This window comes from Pezoporus flaviventris, unplaced genomic scaffold (genome assembly GCF_033815535.1).
Source record: "Pezoporus flaviventris isolate CSIRO_AGI_PZ_B2104156 unplaced genomic scaffold, CSIRO_AGI_Pfla_v1 ptg000066l, whole genome shotgun sequence".
Taxonomy (NCBI): domain Eukaryota; kingdom Metazoa; phylum Chordata; class Aves; order Psittaciformes; family Psittacidae; genus Pezoporus; species Pezoporus flaviventris.
In genome coordinates this window covers 13811687-13838746 of record NW_026892614.1, presented here as the reverse complement: position 1 = coordinate 13838746, position 27060 = coordinate 13811687, and the positions used below count along the sequence as shown (strand labels likewise).

General features: G+C 43.1%; 1 protein-coding gene across 2 annotated transcripts in view; it reads left to right on the top strand.

Moving 5' to 3' along the window:
* Positions 1-27060, top strand: part of PGBD5 (piggyBac transposable element derived 5) — a 72960-nt gene that overhangs the window by 7670 nt on the left and 38230 nt on the right. For both annotated transcript variants that reach the window (XM_061471298.1, XM_061471299.1), the window contains exon 2: positions 24976-25403. In XM_061471298.1, coding sequence (XP_061327282.1) covers positions 24976-25403 — 428 coding nt within the window. The remainder of the gene's footprint in view (positions 1-24975; positions 25404-27060) is intronic.

The following is a 27060-nucleotide window of genomic DNA, read 5'->3' as shown; positions in this document are numbered from 1 at the left end:
CAAAAATCATGCCAGAGAAGGATATGCAGAAGACACGGAAGCGAAGAATATTGTGTGTGTCTGGATGGATGGGTGGAATTAGCTGTGTTTTGGACAGGAAGATTACTGGGCTGAGATAAAAGAGACAGCAAGCCCGTCAGTGGGCACAAATGGAAATGTTATTTCTAGTGAAGAAAAAAAAGCAGAAAAAAGACTTAAAGCAGCTGCTGTTATAACTGTGATTCATTTCTGATTGCATATGGCAGAGAGGTGGGTGTGTATGAATGATTAAATTGAAGCAAAAAAATGAGAATATCTTTTTTAAAAAAAGTTGCTTACAAAATCCACAGTTGTGGAAAGTCTGACTCCAGTGCATACAGTCATTTGTGCTTTTTTTGAAAGGTAGATGCTGGCTAACTTCCCGGTGGGGTAGCACTTGTAGGTGTGCAGACTGGGGTCGGCGTGTAGCTGTGGGCGTGCGGCTATTCCCATTGATGTCACAGTGCTGTCTGCTGATGGATGCACCCTGCTGATACAGGGCTTGGGCAATGGTAATCTTGTCAATTCAAGCACAGAAAAATTACTTTGAAGAGGTTATATGCATTGAAACTCATACATGTATGCACTTATGCGTGCAGGTTATGGCATTTAGGGTGGGAATGTAGTCTTACTTATTCTGCCCCAGTGCAGGGATAACAGTGGAACCTGGAACTGGACTGCAAGGCAAGAGGTGGCAGGGTGGTGGTTTGTAGACCTTCTCTTGCTGCACTGGTATAGAGAAAATGAGCCACCTTTGGTTTGGGGTAATGGATTCCCAAGATCTTCAAAAATATAAGATACTCTTATATCTGTCATGCTGGATCTATTGTATTATGGATACAAATACATACGTGGATATAAATTTATGTAGCCTTTCAAAGGGCTTCCAGCTCGCTGGACTGTATTCCTGAATGGCATCACTAAACAAGACCTCTGTAAATTGAAGATTTTTCCTCATTTGTCATCATAGTTATTCCTTACTTACAGACTTGTACTGTTATGTAGTTGGTTGGTTTGAGATGAAGTAAAATACAGGTTCTGAATACTTACAGTTGATCTGCACTAACGCCCCTTTGTCACTGGCTTTGAGATTAAAAGAAATTAAGCACTAAGACATTAACCGCATTTGAGTGATCTGTAGCTATTTTCATGGTGCTAACATTGCTGCAAATATGTCTCAATCCTTTAATGGTAAAGAAAGGAGGCACCTTTAAGCGTATCACGAATCTCTCTCACTGAGGAAAGTGTGATGGGTTTTGGAGTAAATGACATCCTGTTCTTTCCACTTGACAGGGTTACACTTGATAAATAAGGAATGACCCCCTCCTGAAAGGCCTTTCTTCATTTGCTTCCGTACTACTGGGTAATGACTCACACTTAAACTGACATCAGAGATGGTATAAACCAGCTTGTCAAACCTCTATAGCCATCCCCTGTCTGTGCCCCATGGGGGCCTCCCATGGGGTCCATCAGAGCAGGGCTTGTCCTACTACCACAGCCAGTACAGTTGCAGCCAAGGGTGATGAGGCAGCCCCTGGTATAGCCCACCTCCCTGGAGACGGGCTGAGGTCATGTCAGGATGTGTGCCTGTGGCTGGGCTGAGCAGGACAAGCTGCAGCCTGGCCCAGCACAGTCACAGTGTTCCCCATCAGACTTGCATCTGTGTTTTCTATGCTTTCCTTGTTTTTGGAGGCAAATTTGTGAGGCAGGCAACCATCTCTGCATTACTAGCTCTGAGTTTCATGTTCCTTGCATTATGCTACATCTGTTGCAACAAAGTTTGTGGATATTAAAATACATAGGTGGGAGAAGCAGGTAGATGTAGAAATATCTGACAATAAATACCATCTAGTCCCTGTCAGGTGTTCTCAGTAAAATTGTCATTACTACAAATGTCTGTCTGTCTCCACTGGATTTTGATAAGGTCTGGCTCAGGATCTCCTAAAATGCGGTGCATGACAATCTAGCACGAGATAAATGTTCTGATGGAAGAATTTTACATTTTTATATATATATATAAAATTTAATGCAAATTTGAAACCGCCTTCCTGAGTGGAGGTGCATTTACTGAATTTGTTTATAAAGTTTTAGATAACATGAAGTCGGGAGCCACTCTATGTACACTGGAGGACAGGCTGAGAATTTGCAAGGTTACTGACAGCCTGAAATAGCCAGGGGGGAGGATGGACAGCATAGTGCGAGAGAGAAATGCCTAGTGTGAAGACAGCAGTGAATAACAGAAGAAGTGCAAAATAGAGGGGAAGTGGAAGAACTGTTTAGGTGGAAAAGGAACTGGAGATTGAAGCTGAACAGCAGACAATTGTGACTCGGTGTCATGTTGTTGTGAAAAGGAAAACATCCTCCCCAGATATTTAAACAGAGTGTACAAGACTTGGCAATGAGACTGGCTTGCCATTTAGGAGAGAGAGTCTGGGTCACCAATCCACATGAGAAGCAAATAAATCAAATGTGAAAAGGCTGATAAGCAGAAAATCTACTAACCAGACATCTTTCAGTATTCTGTTTTTAAGCCATGCAGATAAGTAAGGCATACTATAGGAAAGGGGATTATCTGCCTTGTATGCTCTGAAAACTGAATATAAGGAATAACAGATATAAATTGACTTGATGGATAATTAAATCAGACATGATAGAAACCCTCAGGCAGGCAGTGCACTACTGTGGAAGACATGAGGTGTGTCACTGGAAACCTAAAAACAAGTGGTGCTAACCTGTTGTAGCAGACCGATGCTCAGTATGTGTGCTAAATGAGGGTAGTGGCCCATTGCTACATTTTGAAGGCACCCAGCAGTGCCTAGGTTTGTACTTGCATTTGCCCATGTCTCTCTTTGAGGTAGGAGGAGCCCCCTTGCAGCTGAATCCAATCACAAAACAAATCTCTGTAGATCATGAGGGTGGATATACGAAGGAAGACAAGCACAGGTCTGGAACAGGCCAGATGCCTGCAATAACTGATGGCCATACACCAAGGTACAAGAAAGGACAGCAGAATGTCTACTCCATGTTTCTCCAATTTATGGACTGGGTGTCAGAAGGCTGTTTCTTCACTTCCTTGTGAGCATTGCAAAATTGGCACTTGGGTCATTTTCTGATAATGAAGTATTTGAGATTCTTCTTCCTAGGCTAAATATTAGAAAGTAGCAGGTTTCTTCACAATCTTCCCTTGAAAGAATACACCCCTGCTTCTTCTAGTAGTAGTTCTCTGTCTTTCCCAGCTTTGGATCAACTCTTTGTTGGCAAACTGCACCAGGTTCCAAATGAGGTCTTACAGTTCCTTGATCAAAGGTACTAATATGTCACTATCTCCATGGAAGATTACTAAAAACCTACCTAATGCTGCCTAGAAAATCACTGGTCAGGAGTCAGCAGCGCATCACATCACTTCTCTGCAGGATAAGAGACTCTTTCTGACTTGAGCAGATAATTAGGGAAAAAACTTTCATTATTGGTCTGTAATGTTTATTTTGGCCAACAAATCTAGCTACTATTTATCAGGATGGTTAGTTCAGCATTGCCTGTTAGTGTCTTAATCATATAATCAGTTGCAGTTGCATGTTCTAGTAAAAAAATGAAACTATCTCTTTCCCATGGTCACCTGCCTTCATCCAGCCAACTCCTCTCTCAGTCAAAGATGTGGGTAAAGAGAAGACAGTAATACTCTTACTCATCCCTGTTGATGCCAATTAACCAATTAATTGGCTAGAAACAGAACAGATAAATTCAACTATCCTGTGATATCTTAGAAGCTTACTTACTAAAAATGATTCTAAGGTGACCTATGATACAAATGCATATGTCTTGATGTCCTTGGTTAGTCTTTCCTCCAAAATCTGTTCAGTCTTTGAGGAGTATTGAGACCACAGTAACGAGTTTAAAGTCACCAGGTCTCATTTCTCTTTGAAAGTCTTTATTTTCTCAGCTTGATGTATTACCTTGAACTTGGATTCACTTAGGTTCTTGTTATGGGGCTCCTAGTATTTGAGGATTAGGAACAAAAATATACACTAAACTGCAAGAATTGATCTTTATTTTTTTTTCTTAATGTCTTTGTCTCTGCCACAGGTATTGCAGCCTTTGGTGTCCTGACCTCGGACTCATGAAATGCATTCTCTTATGAACCTCATTTGTGGCCTTGAAAATGAAAACAAAATCCTTGCCCCGACAGCTGAAGCGCACCTAGGTTGTCATGAAGCTCTTTCCCCTGAAAACTGCACTGGCTTCACTTTTTCCTTCTTTCCCTTCATCCCCATTTTATGTTATAGAGCATTTTGGATTTTTCTGTATGAGGCACAGTTTTGTGTTAAGAGGTTAACACAAAGCTAAAGGATGAGGGTATAGCCAGAAGTACCTAATCCTACAATCCCACTAAACTGAGATAGATACACTTGAGTTCTGTTAAGTGCAAATTATAGTGCAAGCACCTACTTGCTTTCTGGGACAGATGGTGGGTGTAAAATAGTCAGCGATGGATATTTTTGAATTGGTACTGTCAGATTGGGTACCGAATATGAAATTGTTGTAGGAATGTGAAATGGGCTTGACACTGTTAATGTTGTTGATATCGTACCAGGTTTTAACTCTTTTTCTTCCTGGCTGTTGGCTATCACTCCCTGAACCAATGGAAAGAAACTAAGTGAGCATTAGTTTCTTTCTAAAAGCAGCTATTTGTTGGCATTTTATGGGCAGATACAGCAGTTGGGTGAGTGAAGTGTTAAAATACAAACTGTGCCTTTTCTTCAGGTCTTTTGCTGAAAGGTTGACTCGAAAGGGGTCTGACATTGAGCAGTGCACTACCAATTGTTCTAGCATCCGCTTTCTTCCTAAGATAAAAGGGAGATGGGATTCTTTCTTTTTTAAGCTGAAATGGGCAGCTAAAGGGAAAATGCTTCAGCACAATATTTTAATCAGAAAAGAAGTGAGAAACAAGTATAACAAAAGCTGTTCAAAACTTTACTGTCAAGCTTTTAGTTTCTGTTGAATCCTTTTAATCTACCCTGTAACCTTTTCCTAACCTCCTCTTCTCTGCTACAGCATTTAGTTTCTCTAATTGTATTCTGCCTCCTAGAATCCTTTGCTGTCACAGAAATGAACATTTCTCTTATATCTTAATATAGATCCTACTGATACCTCACATTTTAACATCATGTCCTTAGTCATCATTATGAAGCTTCCTCTTTTTTTATTCTTTTGGGCTCTGCTGGGCAGCATGTCTTCATTTTCCTGTTAAATGTGCAGGTAGGCTGGGGCAGGGGTTCATTGTTCAAATTTTGCTGCTTAGTAAGCCATGCTTTTTGCAATTTTGCTCTGCCCTTTGTGCACAGATCCATTCCTGTGGGAGGAGAAGGTAAAGGTCTTCAGGTACCGAGTTCTCACCTATCTTATGGAAAAATAGCTGATGGGGGTGACAGCCTTTTGAATTGCCCTTGCTGAAAGACTGCTTGTTTGAGTTCAGTCCTTACTAGACTGCACGTTTGTAGTGAGAAGAGCCTGTAGGCTTTAGCAGCATCTCCTGCCACCAAAGCTAGTTGATGTTGAGAGGCAAGGCCATGTGAAACCAGACTCTTGCCTGTTTTTGCATTCATAGTGTCACATAAAGATGACAGCTGGTACTTCTAACATACCAGAGTGATGGCCAGATGCCCCTGACTGTGCTGCTCACCCACACCCGCTGCAGCTGATGTTCCAGATCTGCTTGTGTGGGAGATGCAATATGCGAACAACTGTCACACCCACCACAACATCAAACTTAGCTTGAAAAAGCTGGAAGGAATGCAGCTCAACAAAATCTGAGGTTTGGATCTAATAGGAATAGTGCTTATTTATGCATTTATTTGTCCCCTGATTAATCAACCACCTTCTTCATTGTGTTTAGATGAAGGTTGCACTTTCAGGCTGTCAGTGCTGCCCTGGCATGGAGTTTTGAGTAATCATTTTCTTGGGACTGAGGTGTGAATGCATCTGTGCTCCTGCTGCCTAGCAGAAGAGACCAGTGGAAGTTTAGAGGCTAATGCACAATTCTTTTGGCTAATGGGCCCCATTCGTTGTGGCAAGCATTAAAGGATTATCCCTTATACTCCCTTATCAATATTGCCAGGGGGAGGTGGGTCATATGTGTCTGGCTCTTCCCTCACTCCAGGGAGGCTCCCTCCCTGGAACCCCTTACTACCCAGACACTGGTTCTAGAGGCAGGGGAATGTGGCCAAACCCAAGTGATAATATCTATAAAGAAAACAAAACGTAATGTTTAAGCAGTTTTGGTGTGTCTGTTGCTTTTCTTTTCTTCTTTGAGACTTGCTGAACTTGCTGTTCTGCATACAAGTGGAGCTTGAATGCTTCTAAAGAAAGGAGACACACAGATATATTTTAAGTTTTGCTTTCTGTGACCACTGCTTCAGACAGCTGATGTAAGTTGCTTTGTCTTGCTTGTAAGCAAGCCTGTAAACTCAAGTTAAGAAACAGGGTGATTTTTTTCCTAAGGAGAGTCTTTAAGCACCTCTTCTGTTGTGTCTTCAAGGACTCTGTATTGTATTTCTCATTACTCATTCATTTGTAGTTATTCCTGGATTTTGTTTTCAGAGTACATCACTTGATATTCTAATACATCTCCATGTCATTTGCTTGGAGCAATCCTTATGCACGTTTCTTATGCATGATAAGAAACATGCATAATCTCACTTTCAGAAACATAGGCTATGGCGTAGCTCTGCACTGGTGCGTAAGAATAATTTGATAACTTATCTCAAGGCTAAGTATCTGCCTCAAAAGCATTCTGCTGGACTGGAGCCTAAGAGACCTGAGGCTAAATTATTGTGTCAGTTACCTCCCAAACTGTAGCTTTGAAAACTTCTAAAGAGATCCCTGTTGATGTTGATCCCTTATTGATAGCACAACCTGTTTGCTTTGACTGTAAGACATTGTTACATGGTGACTTTGTGTGACTGGATTTCTCCCTAAACGTAGCATTTAATTGTGTTTTAATGAACATTTTTATATACTCGGATCTGATACCAAAGTTACTACTGTTGTAAGTGGTAGAAACTAGCATGAAGACCCATGATCAAAAGGAACAACCCATGTTCATCACTTTCAATTTGCTTGCCAGTGTTTGAGAAGAGCAACCAGAATCTACTGAGCGGTAGTTGCCAGGCCCTGAAGGGCAGACAGCAGGGCTGCAGGACAGACTACAGAGCATTTTTATAATGAAAAGATACTTCCCTCCCTTCCTACCAGTACGCATATTGCAGCCTCAGTCTTGCTTACAGGATTAATAATTTGCATGGCTGACTGCACCATGAGTGTGCTCAGGGAAACTTCCTTCCACTAGAGAAAAACACAATGCTATTAAACATCCTTTTGATTTGAGAGTTATGCAAATTTAAACTCCAAAGTGAGTGTTAAAGGATGCTAATATAGTACATTATCCTTTGAATCCAGAGAAGTGTATAAGCACGTGGTGCTACTTTAATGATATAAGCACACAGTAGAGCAAGATAAAAACTATTATACCGATCCAAAAGTACCACTGATACCACCACTCCCTTGTTCTTACAAGAGCTTTTTTTCTGGGGGGACAAAGGGACCAATACCAGTATAGGTGTATATACCAGTACAGGTAGATCAGCTGAAGCTGAAAGGATTTGAATGGAAACTCAGTGCTCTGCCAAAGTGAGGGTGAACTGTGTCTGCTCAGCTGTTTTAGTCCTCAACACTCAAGGGCGGTGTTCTCCTAACATGCTTGATCATGCACCCCTGTCAAGTAGAATTTTTTTGAGCAGGTGCCCCCAATCTGTGTATTTGTATTTATAAGTTATGTACATGCAGCACTGTAGTAGTATATTATGTAAGTTATAAAACATACATGAAAAAATAGAGGATGAGAAAAATGAAATAAATTCTATTTATTAGTTTAATATTTGTTAACAGTATGAGAAAAAAATTTCCTCCAGCATATTTTCTTGTGCAGTCCCTGGCACCCCACCTGGAAACCATTGTGCTAGGGCCTATGAAAGGATCTTTATATTAAATTTGCATATGGGCAAGCAGGACTGTGGCCATTTGTGTCCAGATTTGCCAGATTTCAGTCCAGAGCCAAAAAGGGAATTTCTGTAAAGTGGCTGGGTGCTCCCTGACAAGAGTACTGCCAGACCCAGATTTAGCTGTGATGAAAAGCAGTATGTTCACCTGCTTTCTGTCTTCTCTCTCCTCCCCAAATAAATAACACTCTAGTTTGCCTAGCAGGTTTGAGGTTTTGATCACACAAGGTTACAAAAATTCCAGGCTCAGCCTTGCTAATAATTCGAAGGTGTTGTTTTTTCTTTCTTTTTCTTTCTTTTTTTTTCTTTTTTTTCTCTCCGTACTAAAAAAACAATGGGGGTTATAGCCCTTAGGACCTAGTAGAATCTGGCTCTAAGGAAGGAATGTAATCGATTCTTGATGTGCAAGGGAGAATGCTATCTCTTCCCACTTAGTGGGGAAGAAAGGAGCTATATCAGAGATGATGGAAAAAGCTGATGGCATTGAATGAGATTTGCTTAATTTTATTTTATGAGGTGGTCAACATAAATAAGAAATGAATGGAGGGAAGTGTTGCTTAAATGAGAGGCCTTTGTGAACACAGCAGCAGGTGGCTGAGGAAGTGGAAGGGCAATACAAAGGAGCAAATCCGTCTATAATACAAAACCAGCATTAGCAGTTAAGTCTGGAAGGCTTAGGAAGCAAGAGACTCCCAATGGAGATACATATTCTTGTTCTGTATTTGCCTTGCTATTCCTGCACACAGAACCCAGAGAGCGGGGAGCAACTTAGAGTATCCAGGAACCTCAAGTTTTGATTGCTTTTTCCTGGGGGATTCTGCTTTCAAAGAGCACTTAAAAAAAACCAAATCAGAAAACAGAAGCGGGCTTGGAAACAGATGTGCGTTCTTGATGCCGGAGCTGCAGTGCTGTTACCCTGACTGGAGCAGCAGCATAGGCTGATCTCTCCTAGAGAGCAGGTTGACACTGGGGTTTCTGATGAACGAACATTGACTGAGGCAGTGTCTCAGTGAGGGCAGGAAGGGAAGTCCCAGCTTGCTTGTATGTCAGGAGCAATACTAGGAAGAAGCTTTGCCATGTGAGAGCAGTGACCTGCCTAAGTAACCCTCAGTGATTTGTTATTTAAGTGGAGGCTGTGAGGCATCTAGAGAATAGCTTCCCTTTTAGAAGATGTTGTGGTGCTGGATAAACACCAATATGCTCCACACAGATGTTGGCCAATTCCTTGCAGGGATTGGCCAGCATAAGAAAGGGATTTGCAAAAGCAGCTCTGTGTGTGTTGTTTCACATCTGCTATGAAAATAAATTGATTTTGGTGGGCTGGCTGGGCTGTACAGAAGAGTTCATTTCTGTCTTTGCTCACTTGCAGAAATATGTACGTCATCTTTTTGGTGTTTTGTTTTTAAGCCCACAGAATTTGGATCCATGCTTTTAAGATTTTGAATGCTTCTTCCATTATGTTGAGAACGATTGAAGGTTTATGTGTGGCATGCTCATAACTGTGGGTTGTAGGAGAAGGGACAGGGACAACTTGGAACATTTTCATTTAACATTACGATGTCTTTAAAACTAAGAAGAAAAGTCTCCAGTGGCTTACTTCCTTCACCAGTAGTTATGGCATTTGATCTGCGCTCACTTTCTAATTAGGTATTCCTTGCCAGAAAGGATTTAATGGAAAAATAGTGTATGAAAGTATGACTAGATGTCAGCACAGTGTTAATTCACATCCGCCAGTGCTTGGGAGCAAGGGAGATGAAGTGGAACAGGAGCCAGAGGGGGTTGGGACATAGGACTTTTTGCCAGGAAAAAGCGGCGGGTCGCAGTAGTAGGGGACTCTACTTTGAAAGAGACAGAAGCACTTGTCCGTCAGCCTGACCCAGTCTCAAGGGAGGTGTGTTGCCTACCAGGGGCGTGGATCAGGGATGTTGCAGAGAGGCTGCCTGCTCTAGTAAGTCCCACGGACTATTACCCACTCCTGGTGATACATGTGGGTGCTAGGGATATAGATAGTAGTAGCCTGGGGAACATAAGGAAAGACTACAGAGCCCTGGGAGAGGTGGTTAGGGGCTCTGGAGCTCAGATTGTCTTTTCATCAATTCTCCAGGATACTGGGGAGGACCTAAAAAAAGCTAGGAGGATTTGCCAGGTTAATAAATGGTTAAAAGGGTGGTGTCATAGTCAGGGGTTTGGGTGTCTTGGACACGGGACCCAAGTCTGTAGGCCAGGTCTAGTGGGGGCTGGTGGAGCTGGTCTGATAAAGAAGGGAAAGAGCAGTTTTGGTAGGAGGCTTGTCAGACTGGTCAAGGAGGCTTTAAACTAGATGTGTTGGGGGAGGGGGGCATCATTCCATCCCAACACACCCAGTCAGATGCCAGCACCTATAATAAATGCTCGGAGCAATGCAGAGATATTCCAGCTGCTCCAGCCAATGAGCCAGCTTCAGTTGGAGCTGGGCTCAGATGCCTCTATACAAACGCCCGTAGCATGGGGAACAAATAAGAGGAATTAGAGATGTGTGCACATCTACGGGGGTATGATATAATAGGCATTGCAGAAACATGGTGAGATGGCTCCTGTGACTGGAGTGTTGGAATGGAAGGTTACAGGCTTTTTAGGAAAGACAGGCCTGGCAGGCAGGGAGGAGTTGTTGCCCTTTATGTTAGGGATAGGCTGGAGAGTATGGAACTCTGTCTGGGGACAGGTGAGCAGTCAACAGAGAGCTTGTGGGTCAGGGTTAAAGGGAAAACAGCTATGGGAGACATTACTGTGGGGTTCTGTTACAGACTGCCTGATCAAGGAGAACCTGCGGATGAAGTGCTCTATAGACAGATAGGAAAAGCCTCTTGCTCACAGGCCCTTGTCCCTAAAGCTTTGCTGTTCTCAATGAAGATTAACAAAACATATGCAACGTAACATGATGAGAATTTGATGGGAAACTTGACATGAGCCGGCAGTGTGCGCTTGCAGCCCAGAAAGCCGACCGTATCCTGGGCTGCATCAAAAGGAGCGTGACCAGCAGGTCGAAGGAGGTGATCCTGCCCCTCTACTCTGCTCTCGTGAGACCTCACTTGGAGTATTGTGTGCAGTTCTGGTGTCCTCAACATAAAAAGGACATGGAACTGTTGGAGCAAGTCCAGAGGAGGGCCACGAGGATGATCAGGGGACTGGAGCACCTCCTGTATGAAGACAGACTGAGGAAGTTGGGGCTGTTCAGCCTGGAGAAGAGAAGGCTGCATGGAGACCTCATAGCAGCCTTCCAGTATCTGAAGGGAGTCTATAGGGATGCTGGAGAGGGACTCTTCATTAGGGACTGTAGTGACAGGACAAGGGGTAATGGGTTAAAACTTAAACAGGGGAAGTTTGGATTGGATATGAGGAGGAAGTTCTTTCCTGTGAGGGTGGTGAAGCACTGGAATGGGTTGCCCAGGGCAGTTGTGAATGCTCCATCCCTGGCGGTGTTCAAGGCCAGGTTGGACGAGGCCTTGGCTGGTATGATTTAGCGTGAGGTATCCCTGCCCATGGCAGGGGGTTTGTAACTATATGATCTTAAGGTCCTTTCCAACCCTAATGATTCTATGATTCTATGATTCTAGGATTAGAGGCCAAAGGGAGAGTCAATAGAATGCTTAAGGTAATGTTTTACTAACATAGTAATAAAGAAGTTTGAGTATGTTTTTTGGTCTGTAAACCCTAGCCCTATCCTGCATGCTCTTACCTACTTACAGATTGATTTTCTTAGAGGGGAAAGGTGTAAATTACTGTTTTCACATCAGGCTGGTTTATAATTTCATGATATGATGATAGAGTATATTTAGTCCATAATAAGTAACTGGAAAAGTTCCCATTTAAATAAGGCTGTGAATTTTGACTGCTGCTCAAAGACAGAAGTAGTGCTTCCCTTCCAAACTGGCTGCCCACCAAGCCAGAGCAAGTATTTCCTGAGTGCAGGAACTGGGAGTCAGCTTTCCTGAGTATTTTACTCTGTGACTGATAACGCTCTGCTATCTTAGGTTAATCATATATATCATCTGTGCTTTTGGCTTATCCATGTCTCAGGCTGGTGCTGGAACCTATGTCCTGTTTCCCTTTGCTGCATCCTACACATTCCCAGACTTCCCTGACTCCTTGCTGTTATCTGACCCTGACCTACCCTAAGCTCCACTGCTCCCCACCCTTCTTCCTACAGTTTTGAGACACTGCCACACCTCAGAGGTTAGTGTTCTCTTGGCATTTCACTGAAGTGACAAGATGAGGCTTGTATTAGTATGAATTCTTCAAGTCTACAACTGCTGTTTCTAAGGATATGTGCTTGGAGACAAGGATTAGCTGCCAGATAAAACTGGAGCTCGGCTGGGTCAGTGTTGGTTAGGAGTGTGTCCAACTGTATGCTATTCAGTTGATAGTCACAGAATAAAGATCTGCACCTGTACCTGGAAACACTGTGGCTGCTTTCAAAAGAATCATAGAATCACAGAATAGTTAGGGTTGGAAAGGACCTTAAGATCATCTAGTTCCAAGCCCCCTGCCATGGGAAGGGACACCTCACACTAAACCATGTCACCCAAGGCTTTGCCCATCCTGGCCTTGAACACTGCCAGGGATGGAGCATTCACAACTTCCCTGGGCAACCCATTTCAGTGCTTCACCACCCTCACAGGAAAGAACTTCCTCCTCATATCCAATCCAAACTTGCCCTGTTTAAGTTTTAACCCATTACCCCTTGTCCTATCACTACAGTCCCTAATGAAGAGTCCCTCTCCAGCATCCCTATAGACCCCCTTCAGATACTGGAAGGCTGCTATGAGGTCTCCACGCAGCCTTCTCTTCTCCAGGCTGAACAGCCCCAACTTTCTCAGCCTATCTTCATACGGGAGGTGCTCCAGTCCCCTGATCATCCTCATGGCCCTCCTCTGGACTTGCTCCAACAGTTCCATGTCCTTTTTATGTTGAGGACACCAGAACTGCACACAATACTCCAGGTGAGGTCTCACAAGAGCAGAGTAGAGGGGCAGGATCACCTCCTTCGCCCTGCTGGTCACGCTCCTTTTGATGCAGCCCAGGATACGGTTGGCTTTCTGGGCTGCAAGCACACACTGAAGCCGGCTCATGTTCATTTTCTCATAGACGAACACCCCCAAGTCCTTCTCCACAGGGCTGCTCTGAATCTCTTCTCTGCCCAGCCTGTAGCTGTGCCTGGGATTGCTCCGACCCAGGTGTAGGGCCTTGCACTTGGCATGGTTAAACTTCATGAGGTTGGCATCAGCCCACCTCACAAGCGTGTCGAGGTCCCTCTGGATGGCATTCCTTCCCTCCAGCGTATCAGCTGAACCACACAGCTTGGTGTCATTGGCAAACTTGCTGCGGGTGCACTCAATCCCACTGTCCATGTCAGCGACAAAGATGTTAAACAAGACCGGTCCCAATCAGGCATAGGCTTTTATTCCAGACAGGTTTTCCAAATCATGGAAGATTTAACTCTGGTGTAATAATAAAAAGATCTGTTCTGAACCCTACTGTGAAGTCTGTGCACTTCTATAAGAGAAAGAATATAGCTAGGAAATATGAAGCTTCAGTCAGTGAGGTCTCAAGCTATAAATGTCCCAGTCTGTGGTTACAGAATGGGAGGCTATTGTTTCTGTTGTCACAATGCCCAGAAGCCTCTGTAGCAATCCTTAATGTGAAGTGCTCGGCGCTTTGCAAATGGAAGGACATGCTTTGCAGTGGTTGTTCCCATGTCACTAATTTAAGTTTACCTTGCAGGTGCATTCTGTATAATTATACCTGCAGACTCAAGGAACTGATGTTTGGGCCTGTTTTTTTGTATAGCAGAAATATCTATTGTCTTTGTCTTCCACTCCACTACTTAATATGACCCAGATTTTTATCACCAACAACCATTTTTAATTTTTTTTTAATGTGATCCCACTGTGTAGTTGTTTAAAAATCTTTGTTATATGACATCTCTGCTGCTAGGTCCAAAATGAGAAATACAAGCTACCTTCTCCTTTTATAAGCTGAGTTATGTTCTTACAGTGATTAAATCTTCCAAGGTCTTTCAGCTTCAGGTTCATGTGTTGGCAGCCTGCAAGAAGCATGGGGAAGATGACCTGCAGGTTGTGTAGCAGTGGTGTGATGGATAGCTACCAGTCAGCAGTGCCTGTCTAGTGATCCTTGCCTGATCTCAGAGTACAGCATACTAAGGGTATGTTTGAGGAGATGGACAAAGCATCTCTCCTGAAAGGCTGTGAGAGAAGACACATGATGCTCCTGTTTGCAAACCTATTTCCATGGCCTGTTTCCTGTTCCTCTCGCACCCCAGCAGCTGTGCAGCATGGTGTAGGCCATGAGGGGTGCTGAGCAATTACGCTTGGCTGCACAAGTAGTTGGGCAGAGGTTGCAGTAGTGTTTCTGTGTTGCTGAGGATCACGCTCTGACTTTGTGCACTGTTTAGCTCGGAGTTGTGTTTCTGGCTTGCTCTGCACATACAACTCCCTGGAAGCTTTCCCTGGGGGTACAGTGGTTTGTAAACACTTCTTCGTCACCCTGGAGTTAATACAGGCAACACAGGTAATAAATCCACCTTTTTGCACAGATGACTGTTTTGGTTTTTACACTTATTTGTTGATGAAATGCTCTGTTTTCTTAAAACTGGGAAGTTGTGGGTTTGTAAGAGTTGTTAGGAAGTTTAAGCAGTTGGAGAGTGCCATGGAGTGCATAATGTATCCTGCATGTGGTAAGAGGATTAGGGATGTTGATATTCACAGTATAAAGAATTTATTGAGTTTTCCAGCCATGGGGCTATTTTGAGTTCAGACAGCCTGTGGCGCTGGTCATTTCTAAGGGCAGGCAGAGCAAGGGTGGAAAAAGGCAGTCTAACAACAGGGGCAGGAGAAAAAGAGCAAAAAGAAAACAGAGTACAGAGTGATACTGTGCATGTGTAAAGGAGCCCTGGCCCTAGCATGGACTGCAAATACATGACCTCTGCTTGTATCTTAGGTGTCCTAGGAAAGTATGTAGGCTTTCATCAGCCCCTAAGCCTAATGCACCAGTGAAGAACATGTGGCTTGTAACTGCTTGTCCCAAGGTTTCTGAGGGTGTTGGAGAATAACATGGAAAATATAAAGTGAGTAAATGGTAAGTTTAAAAGCAGCTGTGAAAATGCAGATGTGTTACAATCTTCGCTGATAAAGGTGGTGTAGCCTTCAAGTGATGGTGCCTGTGACTGAAGTGTTGATTATTATGATCTGTAAAATGATGAGATGCCCTTTGCCTCTTAGTCTGGGGCGATGGCAGCAGAGAAACCTTGTTTTACTGGGCAGTTTCTGAAGCTCACCTGGAAATCCATGTGCATGCTTTCTTACAGAAACCTCCCATGGAGCTCGTGGCACCAGCCTCCTTGGGTAGATTCTGGGTTTTGAGCTCTTCTAGCTGGGCTGCAGCAGGAGCACCCTGCTTATCGTCCTCTGCCAAGTGGATGCAGCAGTAGGTGCTTAGTTCTGTTCATGGGAAGTAGAACTGAATGGGGACTTTGGTGACTATGTGCTTACCCTAACAACTGTTCTGTGTTCTCCAGGAAGAGGCTGTAGCTGTTGGGAAGCAATTGCAGAGACCGCTACTGTAGCTACATGTTAGCACGTGTAGGATGGAGATGAAACATTAGGAGGTTCTGTACTGAAATGAATGTTCTGGCATGAAAAGGTTGTCTGTAATGCTTTACTGAATTGTCTGGATTTCCAATTAATATATTCTTTCTTTTGATTATTTAAAAAAATAATTTTGAACAAAGCAGAAAACCATTTCCTCAGAGACTTGCTCAAAAATAAGAGGTTCAGTTTTCAGTGGCGTATGCGTGTGTGCTGCATGTAAATGCAGGAGTTGATGTGGAGGCTTTCAGGATCTCATTAGTTGGGTCACTTGCATATTGACTTTTATCTACAAAAGACAAATTAGATGTCCTGATGATTTGCCTGGGAAATATACTAGACTGTTTTCCCTTCTTCAAATGCAAAAGCATAGAATCATAGAATGAATTGGGCTGGAAGGGACCAGGGTCCTGACATCAAATATTGCTAATGCTTGTACAGGAAGATATTTATTTTAAATTGCTGGAAAGAAGTAAATTGCATGCAGGTAATTGTGTTTGTGAATAGTGTGCACTAGAACAGACCAGGAGCCTGGGAGAGAGAAAGATGTGATGGTGGATCGTATATGCAAGTTTCCACTGCAGAGTGTATCTGTCTCCCCATGGGGCCATCCCAAAGCAGCCCTCTGGGATTTAGTTACAAAGGTCACCCTGCTGGAATGGAAGTTGCACCGACATGAAACTATGCAGGCTGCTTTGTAGATTTATTTCATTAATGCGCACAGCTGTAACTGCTCCTACCCAGAACTGTATTACAGATGATATATAGAATCACAGAATAGTTAGGGTTGGAAAGGACCTTAAGATCATCTAGTTCCAAGCCCCCTGCCATGGGAAGGGACACCTCACACTAAACCATGTCACCCAAGGCTTCGTCCAACCTGGCCTTGAACACCACCAGGGATGGAGCATTTACCACTTCTTTGGGCAACCCATTCCAGTGCCTCCCCACCCTCACAGGAAAGAACTTCTTCCTTATGTCTAACCTGAACTTCCCCTGTTTAAGTTTTAACCCGTTACCTCTTGTCCTGTCACTACAGTCCCTAATGAAGAGTCCCTCCCCAGCATCCCTATAGGCCCCCTTCAGATACTGGAAGGCTGCTATGAGGTCTCCACTCAGCCTTCTCTTCTCCAGGCTGAACAGCCCCGACTTTCTCAGCCTCTCTTCATACGGGAGGTGCTCCAGTTCCCTGAACATCCTCGTGGCCCTCCTCTGGACTTGTTCCAACAGTTCCATGTCCTTTTTATGTTGAGGACACCGGAACTGTGCATGAAAAAGACATATGAAGCCAGCATGTTGATGATTGTCTCTAACCTGCTAGTATACTCAGTGTCAGCTGGATGGCCAGCAGCAGCCAGTTAGCTTTGATGGCTGAGCATAATAGAATGTTAATAGAAAACTGCAGTGGCAGAAGCAAGTGCAATGAACTGCTGCAGCAGGAGTTCCCCTGATTAGGGACAAGCATGTTCAATCCCACAGTCAAATGAATAATGTGCAAAGCATTATGTAAGCTGACATGGTACAGTTTCAGCATTGACTGCTGATTTAAGGTGTTTGGATTTTTTAAATTATTTTGACCGTAAGACCTTGCATTTGGGAAGGTTCTGATTGATGTTGATAATGCTGATTGATAGGCTGTAAGATCTCACCATAGCAATGAAGGAAGTGTACAATGAAAGGTGTAAGCCTTACCTGCAGTGGGATTTTTACTTTTTCTCCTTCAGTTGCCACAGCTTGAAGACTTTGTAGCTTTTAAACATGATGGTAGACATAAGGAAATAATCTCTTAAGCGGGTTTTGACTGTAGCTTTAAGCTACAACAAACCACACTTCCTTGGAAGACCGGCACAACATCTATCGCATTCTCATTCTTAGACCTGTGCTGTCGGTGGTACAGCATGCAGTTGGTTAATGAGAATGGTGTGAAATCTGCCTGGTTCATCCCCTGAAAATGTCCAGAAATGTTAACTATTTTCTTACACTGTTACCATATATGGTAACTGGGTGAGTGATAGCCAAAATTCTCTACCCTTGGCATTCCAGTCTTGGTGTCCTGCTGAAGTTCTTCACCTTTTCCAGGCTGAACTGCCAGCCTGGCGCACAGCAGCATGAGGCAGGAGGAATGAGCAGGGTGCCTTGGCTATCACCCTGGGCCTTGGGAGGCCGCTGTTGCATTGAGTGGGAAGGCTGTCTTGTGTTGTGTAGGAACCAGGTGCGTTACTTGTCCCTGACCTATGCCAGGTGGGCATGCTAGACTTGTCTCACACGGGTTTTACTGTAATGCTGAAGAAAGTTAGATGAGTATCTGGACCCAGTACACAGCAGGGAAAACAGCTGAATTGCAGGAAGTTCCTTAGTTTACTAAACACTGTGCTTAATTTTACCATTTAGTTTAAATTTTACTGTTTAGTTTACTAAATAAGTTCTTTATTTAACTTGTCATAGCTCAGCACTATCCGGTGTAGAGACCAGGGGTTCTTTTGACCAGGGTCAACACAGAGCAGCTGTGTGCTGGTTTTCAGTCCTTTACCATTTGTCCTTGGGTTGCTTTTGGACGCAGCTGTTAATTCTCTCTGTGGATAGAAGTCAGACTGCAAATGTGTGGATCACTATTGTTGAGGCTGTGAGGAGAATAATCCTTTTTAATGCTGGTGAGGGAAGAGAAAGTGCCATTTCATGGAAGTCGTCTGCAACAATTTTTGTGACTACAGTTATTATGTGCAAATGTTGGAGGCATTGTCAAAGGCTTACCTATAGAGGTTGGAAAAGTGCAGTCAGATCGCACTTTGCTAAACAGCTTGGAATAAACTTCAGTGAAACCAACTGCAGAGCAAGAGTGTGTGCTGCTGAGTGCCCCGGCAAGGGTGCAAAGTAAACTTCTGGGGAAAGTGACCTAGTAGGAACTTACCCAGAAGTATGGGCTGCTGAGAGAGCCCTTAACAGTCTGAGAACCATCTTTAGAAGGACCGTGTCCAATTTCTTCTTTCTTGCATAAGAAACTTAATATCGTGTCTGTTTGGGAGTTGTTGCTTTTTTTTATTGTATCCTCTTAGTTTAGCTCTGAGCTCCAAGTAACTCCACACTATGGATCATGTTTTGATCATCTATATAGAATTCTTGTATGAAGCAGTCCAAAAGGAAGATATGATTCATCTACCAAAATAAGAAATGCGAACATCTACTTGCCTGAAATATTGGCAACAATATTACCACAGCTGGTACCTTTGACTTAACAAACGAGACTTGTCCCTAAAGCTTTGCTGTTTTCAATGAAGATTAACAAAACATATGCAACATAGCATGATGAGAATTTGATGGGAAACTTCACATGAGCCAGCAGTGCGTGGTCACAGCCCAGAAAGCCAACCGTATCCTGGGCTGCATCAAAAGGAGTGTGACCAGCAGGTCGAAGGAGGTGATCCTGCCCCTCTACTCTGCACTCATGAGACCTCACCTGGAGTATTGTGTGCAGTTCTGGTGTCCTCAACATAAAAAAGACATGGAACTGTTGGAACAAGTCCAGAGAAGGGCCACGAGGATGATCAGGGGACTGGAGCACCTCCTGTATGAAGAGAGGCTGAGAAAGTTGGGGCTGTTCAGCCTGGAGAAGAGAAGGCTGCATGGAGACCTCATAGCAGCCTTCCAGTGTCTGAAGGAGGGCTATAGGGATGCTGGGGATGGACTCTTCATTAGGGACTGTAGTGATAGGACAAGGGGTAACGGGTTAAAACTTAAACAGGGGAAGTTCAGGTTAGACATAAGGAAGAAGTTCTTTCCTGTGAGGGTGGGGAGGCACTGGAATGGGTTGCCCAAAGAAGTGGTAAATGCTCCATCCCTGGCAGTGTTCAAGGCCAGGTTGGACGAGGCCTTGGGTGACATGGTTTAGTGTGAGGTGTCCCTTCCCATATCAGGGGGGCTGGAACTTAAGGTCCTTTCCACCCCTAATTATTCTATGATTCTATAATTCTATAATATCGTACATTAAAGACTTGGGTATTTGCTTGCCAGTTCCTACAGGAGAGTAATATCTGAAACAAACCGGAATAAAACACAGAAGAGAACAATTATGTGCACTTGATTCAGGCTGTCAAGGCTTGTCATAAGGCCGTCAAACTGACTATGGTTTGAGAATAGTCTGATGTACATTTCTTCCAGGTCATCACAAATACAGCTGATTTTCTGGCAAGCTAGATAGGCTCCAGTGCTTCTAAAGCTTACGTGAGAGAACCTGGTGTGAAACAGAATTCTGAAAAATCTCACTTGGGAAATATTAAAACATTGGGTTTTGATTTTGTTGCTATTTTTTGAGGTGTTTGTGTTGGTCTCTGTTCATTGAGAAAGATGAAAATGATTTAAACTTCCTGTCATTTTTCATCAGTTGACACTTTTCCATCATGATTTTTTTGATGAGTGTGTATTTTCTGACAGAAATCTTCCATTAGCATTTTTTTATGTTCTCTAAATAAGACCCCGAAATCATACCTGTCAGAAAGGTAACTTCTCAGGAATATAAACCAGCCTCTAATTGCTTGGATTTTGGAAGAAGGAATTAATTGGTTTTTCAGACTGTGGTCTTTGACAGCTGTGTCATATGTCAGAGTAGAAAATACTTCCCAATTGCCAAAAACCCAACAGGTTCTGGATAGATTTTTCTTGGGTGTCAGTATATAACACACATAAATGTGCTATCCTCGTGCATGACTACAGATTGTACAAAGAGGACAATAAAATGACTTCTGAATCCTTAAACTGATGCTTCTACCATTCCTATGCCTGATTGAGGAATACTGGGTTCTGCCCAGTTGCTGATGAAGTTAAATTAATTTCAAAATCAACCATCGTTTAGCTTTGTAAAAGGTTTCCTTCCAAACCATGCAATTTGGTAATAACTGGGCCTACCAACATAACATGATGTTTTATGTCAAGAACCTTGGTTACACTTTGAATGAGAGCACTAAGTCTTTTGCACAGCAGAGCCAAAGGAGAACTTTCTTCCACTGCATTTTGTTCTTACAAATCTGATTTATCCTGCCCAAATGACAATGCTTCTGACCTCCTTAAGATTTGTATGTTATGTTGGAAACACCAAGATTACAGTAGGTTTTGAAACTTTCCATCTTTATTCTGAGTCTGTAAACTCTGAGCTACTAAGAAATGGCTTGGTAATCAGAACAGGAGAAATGGAAAAGGATAAATTAACTTACTGAAAATGTGCTCAAATTAATTAGTCCTGCAGAATCAGTTAAGTAAGGAAAAAGCAGTTAATTCACTCGGAGTTCTTATTTTTTTTTCCTTATGTGCTGTTCAGTAAGGAAGGCTAGAAACAGTGGTGGGATTGGAGCAGGGGTAAGAACATGGCTGGTGGGAACACATCCGAGAAAGAAGACCAGAGATTTTAGGAGGACATGCGGGGGCTGGTTGAAGGATGGTCACAGGGAAGTTTCATGTGAATTTTTTCTTAATCTTTCTGTTTTTTCTGCAATGTGGATGTTTGCTGAGACATTGAATGTGCAGCTTGCTCTCTCACTAGGCATTGGACCCAGCAAGGCTGCTGCAGTTTGCTGAGCTGAGTTGAGCCAAAATGGGCTCTGCAATGCGCTCAGTCTGAGGGCGAGGTGCCAGCCTCCTTTCCACAATCCTGTCTCCAGTATGGAAACACAAATGGCTTTCTCTGCTTAGCTTCTTCATTTATTTTGAGTCTATTATTACAGTTTAAATAGCTGTGGCACTTGGGGAGATGTTTCTTCTGAGTGCAAAGCAGAAAATGGAACCAACCTGGTCAAAACAGGATCTAGTAGCAGTAGCGACTTGCAAGATAATTGCTGCTGGGTGCCTGTGTAAGTTTTTTGCTGGTGAGAAGGAAGGAGCATTTGTATGTGCCTGTTTTATCATAATCGAGGAAGTTTATGTATTTTCCATGTTCTGCAAGGTCACTTAAAACAAGTTCAAAGTGCTAGTGCTGGTTTGTGTGAAGCCCAGGCATTCAACAGAGCTCTGTCCTTGCCTGGGTATGCACAGAACCTTGGCTCTAGCTACATGTTTGGAAACTCCAAGATTGCTTTCGTGCTCTGATGCTGTAACTTATACTGGGAGGCTAATTGATTTTTAAAGTAAAAAAAGAAAACTCCCTATATAAATAAATATATTCTCCATGCACACACTTTAGACCAGAGGAGAGAGAAACATATGAATTTTACGCGCACTCACGGTTGTATTCAGCAGAAGGCTAGGCAAAGCCACTATTCTATTTGACTGAGTAAAGCTTTGACAGGTAAGCAGTGCATGTATGGAACAATGAACCCTTTGCATATCAGTATTTTCTGAGTAAGTGCCATTTAAGTCCTTAAAAAGTACAAATTCACTATTTAAGTTTCTTATGCGGTTGTCTCTATATATGGGATATATCTGTATACTTAGTTATATTTAAATAATTTATTTTAGGCTAGTCATTATGCAAAACCCAATTCATGCAAAAATTAGTTCTCTTCCTACAGAAATTCAGTGTCACTCTTGTTTTATTGTGCATTAGTAAATTATGAATCAGTTATGCTCACTTTGCCAATTGAGGCTGGTTTTTAAGACATTGAGATTATACAGGGGCTTTCAGAATTATATTTAGTCAACAATTAAGTTGACGTTTGAGTCAGAAAGTGATTCAGCTCACTTTTTAAGAGCTGTGTGGGTTCTGCATGGCCGATGGGATACAAATCTTACATTTATTTCAGGAAGGAGAGCAGATAAGGGGATTCTGTGTGGCTGGAGCAGGACTGCTGGGTAAGTAAGGATTGTCCTATCCAGTATACCTGACAGTTTTCCATAATCACTTTTCAAGGTAAACTTGTGCAGCTACTGAAAATCGAATTACATCAAAGGTTCCTTTTTGTGCCTCTGACTGCTCTTGACTTCCTAAAGATGGAGTCCAGCACAGTCCACCACTATCTATTGTCCATATCCGCCTGTCTCAAAACCAACATATTCCATTTCGTAAGTCTTAATGCTTTATGAATGCATCTTGTTTGCTGTAGGCAAGATTTAAAATCTTATCCCTACTCCCAGCTTCTGCTTCTAAAGGCAAGAATTTGAGAACTACCTCTACGCTCTACCTGGAAGGTTGCCTGGGCACTGGAGTTGAATTAAACATCTACTCAAGATTTCATGTATAACTAGGAATATATACAGTCTGTGCTGTGTGTTATGAGAAAGCTGTCTCTACTGTAGAATGTCAGAACTTGCAGGGAAGAAGGAAATGATGTACTGTAAGGTATTCATACAGGATCTTTCATAGAGCATTTTATAACAGTCTGGTGGGTGCTAGCAGAATATAAATCTTCTGATCAAAAGAAGAGAACTCTTTGTTAAGGTGCTTTATTATTGCAATAGCAATTAAGTTTAAGTAATGATATCTATTCTAGCCCCATAGTTTTCACTCGATAATGAAATTGTTTTCTCATTTAAGATGACATTTTCTGCTCTGTCCTTACGGGAAAATGGTTTGTGATCTCAACTCTGGTCTTGTTATATAGAGCAGTGTGCTTTCAATTGAACTGTTTCACTCTCAGTTTTTTTATCTCTCAAGTTAAAATTAGGAAGTAACCTTTAAATATATGTTTCTTTCCCCACTGAACTGTTTGCTTTTTTGGCATTCTTTGCAGTCTGAAGGTTCACTGTTTCAATATCTTGGTGCTATTTTAGCTTTCCTTCTAATAGTTGAGTCCACCAGAGCTCACCCAAAACATTAAGGTTTAAAAGCGAGTCCAACCACAGTGTTAGTGTAGTTTCATGCAAAATTTCTGTATGCTATAGTTGCTGCTGCAAGTAAGGTTGTGAACTGAGCTACAGGGGTCCTGGGGGATGTGACCTGACCAACACGGTAGTGGATTTTTGCAGAGCCAGATTGTAGAATGGCAAATCTCATGCTCTGATTCAGGTGGGAGAGCTGACACTGAGATCCTGGCAGCCACGTAGTGCAAGGAAGATTCACTCTTCTTAGGCAAAACTTCAAGTGAGAAGCTGTGTGCTTGCCTGCATTTGATCAGGAAGAGTGTTTTTCAGACAGTCCCAAGGCTGAAGGCACAGTGGTTTTTGGATCCAACTTTTCATGTGGGGTTATAATCATGACACTATCTTTTGCACATGGGTATAGAATTGCTGTTTAGCACTGCCCTGTCCATTGGGCTTGTCCATGCTGCCCTTCTCAGGTATATTGATTTTCACTGCTTCTGTGGGAGAACAGAGGATACGTCTCCCACCCCCTTTCCCATGGAATAGTTGAAACTGGCAGAGAAGGTGCAAGATCAGTGAAAAGCTAGAGTAATGACAGCACGGGACTGCAAGGTTTGTTACATTATGGGAGGAAGAAGACCAGTGTATGCATCGTAATGCTAAAATTATTCCCTGTGATGTGGGACAGTGATACGAGCCACATGGTGTCTGACTTGTTCTGGGACTATGCTCTCTTTGGGATGTCAGAGTGCAGACACAAAGAACTCAAAAGCACATAGGCATGACCTGCATGGTTCTGTGAGTGAAGAGAAGCAGATTGAAAGTCACAGGATTAATGACAATGAACTGGTCAGGAATTAGAGGTGCAAAAGAAAATGTGGGATCAGGTTCTAGTGCCCAGGAATCATGTCACCTGGGATGGGAGCAGTAATCTCTCTCTGGAGGGCTCAGACACCTTTCTTCTGGGCCGTTTTGAGGAAGGCACTGTTCTGACATGCATATGTACAAATAAAAAAGTATCCCCCCAAAAGGCCAGAACAGCTGCTGAGTGTCCAGATGGTGTGTAAGTGGTAAAATTAAATGCATGCTACCTCACGGACCTGCGTGCTACAGAGTGAGCAGAGGAACAAACTGTTCAGTATGTTGTATTTCTATCATTTAGGAGGAAGACAGAGAAGGGGGGGGGGGGGGATTTCTTGATGAGACCTGTCAGCCGGTGGGTACACTTTCAAAGGAGTTAGCTGACATTCCATCACTTTGGCCTTGTTTTCTGGAATGGGTTGCCCAGGGAGGTTGTGAGTGCTCCATCCCTGGCGGTGTTCAAGGCCAGGTTGGATGAAGCCTTGAGTGTCATGGTTTAGTGTGAGGTGTCCCTGCCCGTGGCAGGGGGTTGGAACTAGATGATCTTAAGGTATGTTCCAACCCTAACTATTCTATGATTCTATGATTCTATAATCTTGCTTTAAATTGCTGATGTTAGACATGATGTTGGTGATGATCAGGAGTGAGCTTACCTTCCCTTCTTGCTTTTGTCCTAGGTCCAACCCGAAAAATGCCCTTAACAGCCAGTGCCATGGACTTTTTTCAACTCTTTGTCCCTGACAATGTACTAAAGAATATGGTGGTCCAAACCAACATGTATGCTAAGAAGTACCAGGAGAGGTTCGGTAGTGACGATGCCTGGATTGATGTCACCTTGACGGAAATGAAAGCCTTCTTAGGCTACATGATATCAACCAGCATCCACCACTGTGAGTCTGTTCTCAGCATCTGGAGCAGCGGCTTCTACAGCAACAAGAGCATTGCACTTATCATGACACAAACACGGTTTGAGAAGATCCTGAAGTACTTCCACATTGTGGCCTTCCGTTCAAGCCAGACAACACATGGCCTCTACAAAATCCAGCCTTTTCTGGACTCTCTGCAGAGTGGCTTTGACTCTGCTTTTAGGCCTTCGCAAGCCCAGGTGAGAGTTAACCCATTGGCAAGGAATATCTAACCTATGTGCTTTAGGTTGTCTTGCTAAGACTGAAAGTTCAGAGCTCGCCTACCCGAAGAAAGAGGTGAGGCTTCAACAGTGTGAAGCTATGCTGTAGTGCCTTCATGAAACATGCGAAAAAGCAGCACTGTCCTATGCGAGTACTCAGGTACCTGGCATGTTTTGGTAAGAATGATGAACTCTCAGCTGGGGCTGTTTGCTTTGGTGGTCTCAACAAGCCTGGACACTTCTTGGTGAGGTTGGCACCACTAGGTTTTGCTATCCTGAGGACGGGAGGTTGAAGGCTGCTCCTCTGAGGGAGAATGGAAAGGGCAGAGCTGGTACAAATGGGCTGGAGGGAAAGCCTGTCACTGCTCCTGATGCAGGCTGAGGGTTGGATGCAGGAGCTGAGTTTGCTAGGAGTGATCATCCCTGACCTTAGCAGTCAATGCCTGTGGTATGGTCCAGCACCATAGCCTTCCCCTCACGGTAGGGAAAAGGGAAAATAAGCAGCAGGGCAGGTGCCTTTGCTTGCTGCAGTTGGCAGCTACCCTCAGCAGCACTGCCTGTGCCTTGTATCAGTCCTGGTTTTTCATGATGGGTAATGCTCCTATGGAAAAACTTACTGAGGTATGGCCTTGCAACCAGAGTGCCAGGGAACTGGAAATACTTCTATATTACCAAGAATAAACGCAAACATTGACTCCAAGGAATTTTCATTTCCAAGTACAATTAGGGGTCAGAAGGATGCCATTCTCTAGGGAGACTGTTCCTTAGACTGGGCAGATAATGTAAGGAACTAAATATAGAAACTTATGTAGGCGGTGATTGTCTGACTACAGGTGTACAGTTGATCAATTTTTTATTTTTAAAGTGCAAAGAAATCTTTTCTTAATATTCTCAGGCACAATTTAAACTTTATTCCAGTATAAATGATCTCCTTTTGGAGCTGTTGCTGCTGGTCACGTTCAGAAGTCTGGAATGAAAAAAGGAATAAGCGTGAAATACATTACTGCTTGAAATAATTTTTCCATCAACTCCATTACCAGAATATAAAGATTTCACTTAGACATTTGGAAAGGGTGTTGTGTCCATCATCCTCTTTTTATTTCTACTTCCCCTCTGAGGCATCATATTTTTGCCCACTGCACAAAATTAATAAAGATGCATCACATCCATTGAAGTGTGCCTAGAATAAATTGGGAATGATTACAGTTTTTTTCTGTTTCATAGACAATAGCAATCATATCTGTGTAATTGAGGACAACACAGTTGTCTAAGAAGCTGTTATGGTAGAGAAGGAGGGAGGGAGGAATGTTCTCACTAAGCCATGCCAGCAAGGTGCATTTCTATCAAGACAAAACAATATTGTGAGAGGCACAATATTGTTGGGACTGAGCTCTCATAAAGATGTGAAATCTAATCCTTATGGCCACTGTCTTCAATCGGCAGAAGATAAAGGCTTCAGAAATGTGATTGTTGTGTCTAATGTAAATGCTTATAATGGTGTGCTGTGGGACCTGCTGTGAGTGCAAATCCATTAAAGGATAAAATTTGATTTGCATGTATATCCTTTCTCCCTTCCTCCCTCCCGAGCAAGGTTTGAGAACTGAATTGACAAAATCGTAGCATCCTTTCGCAATGG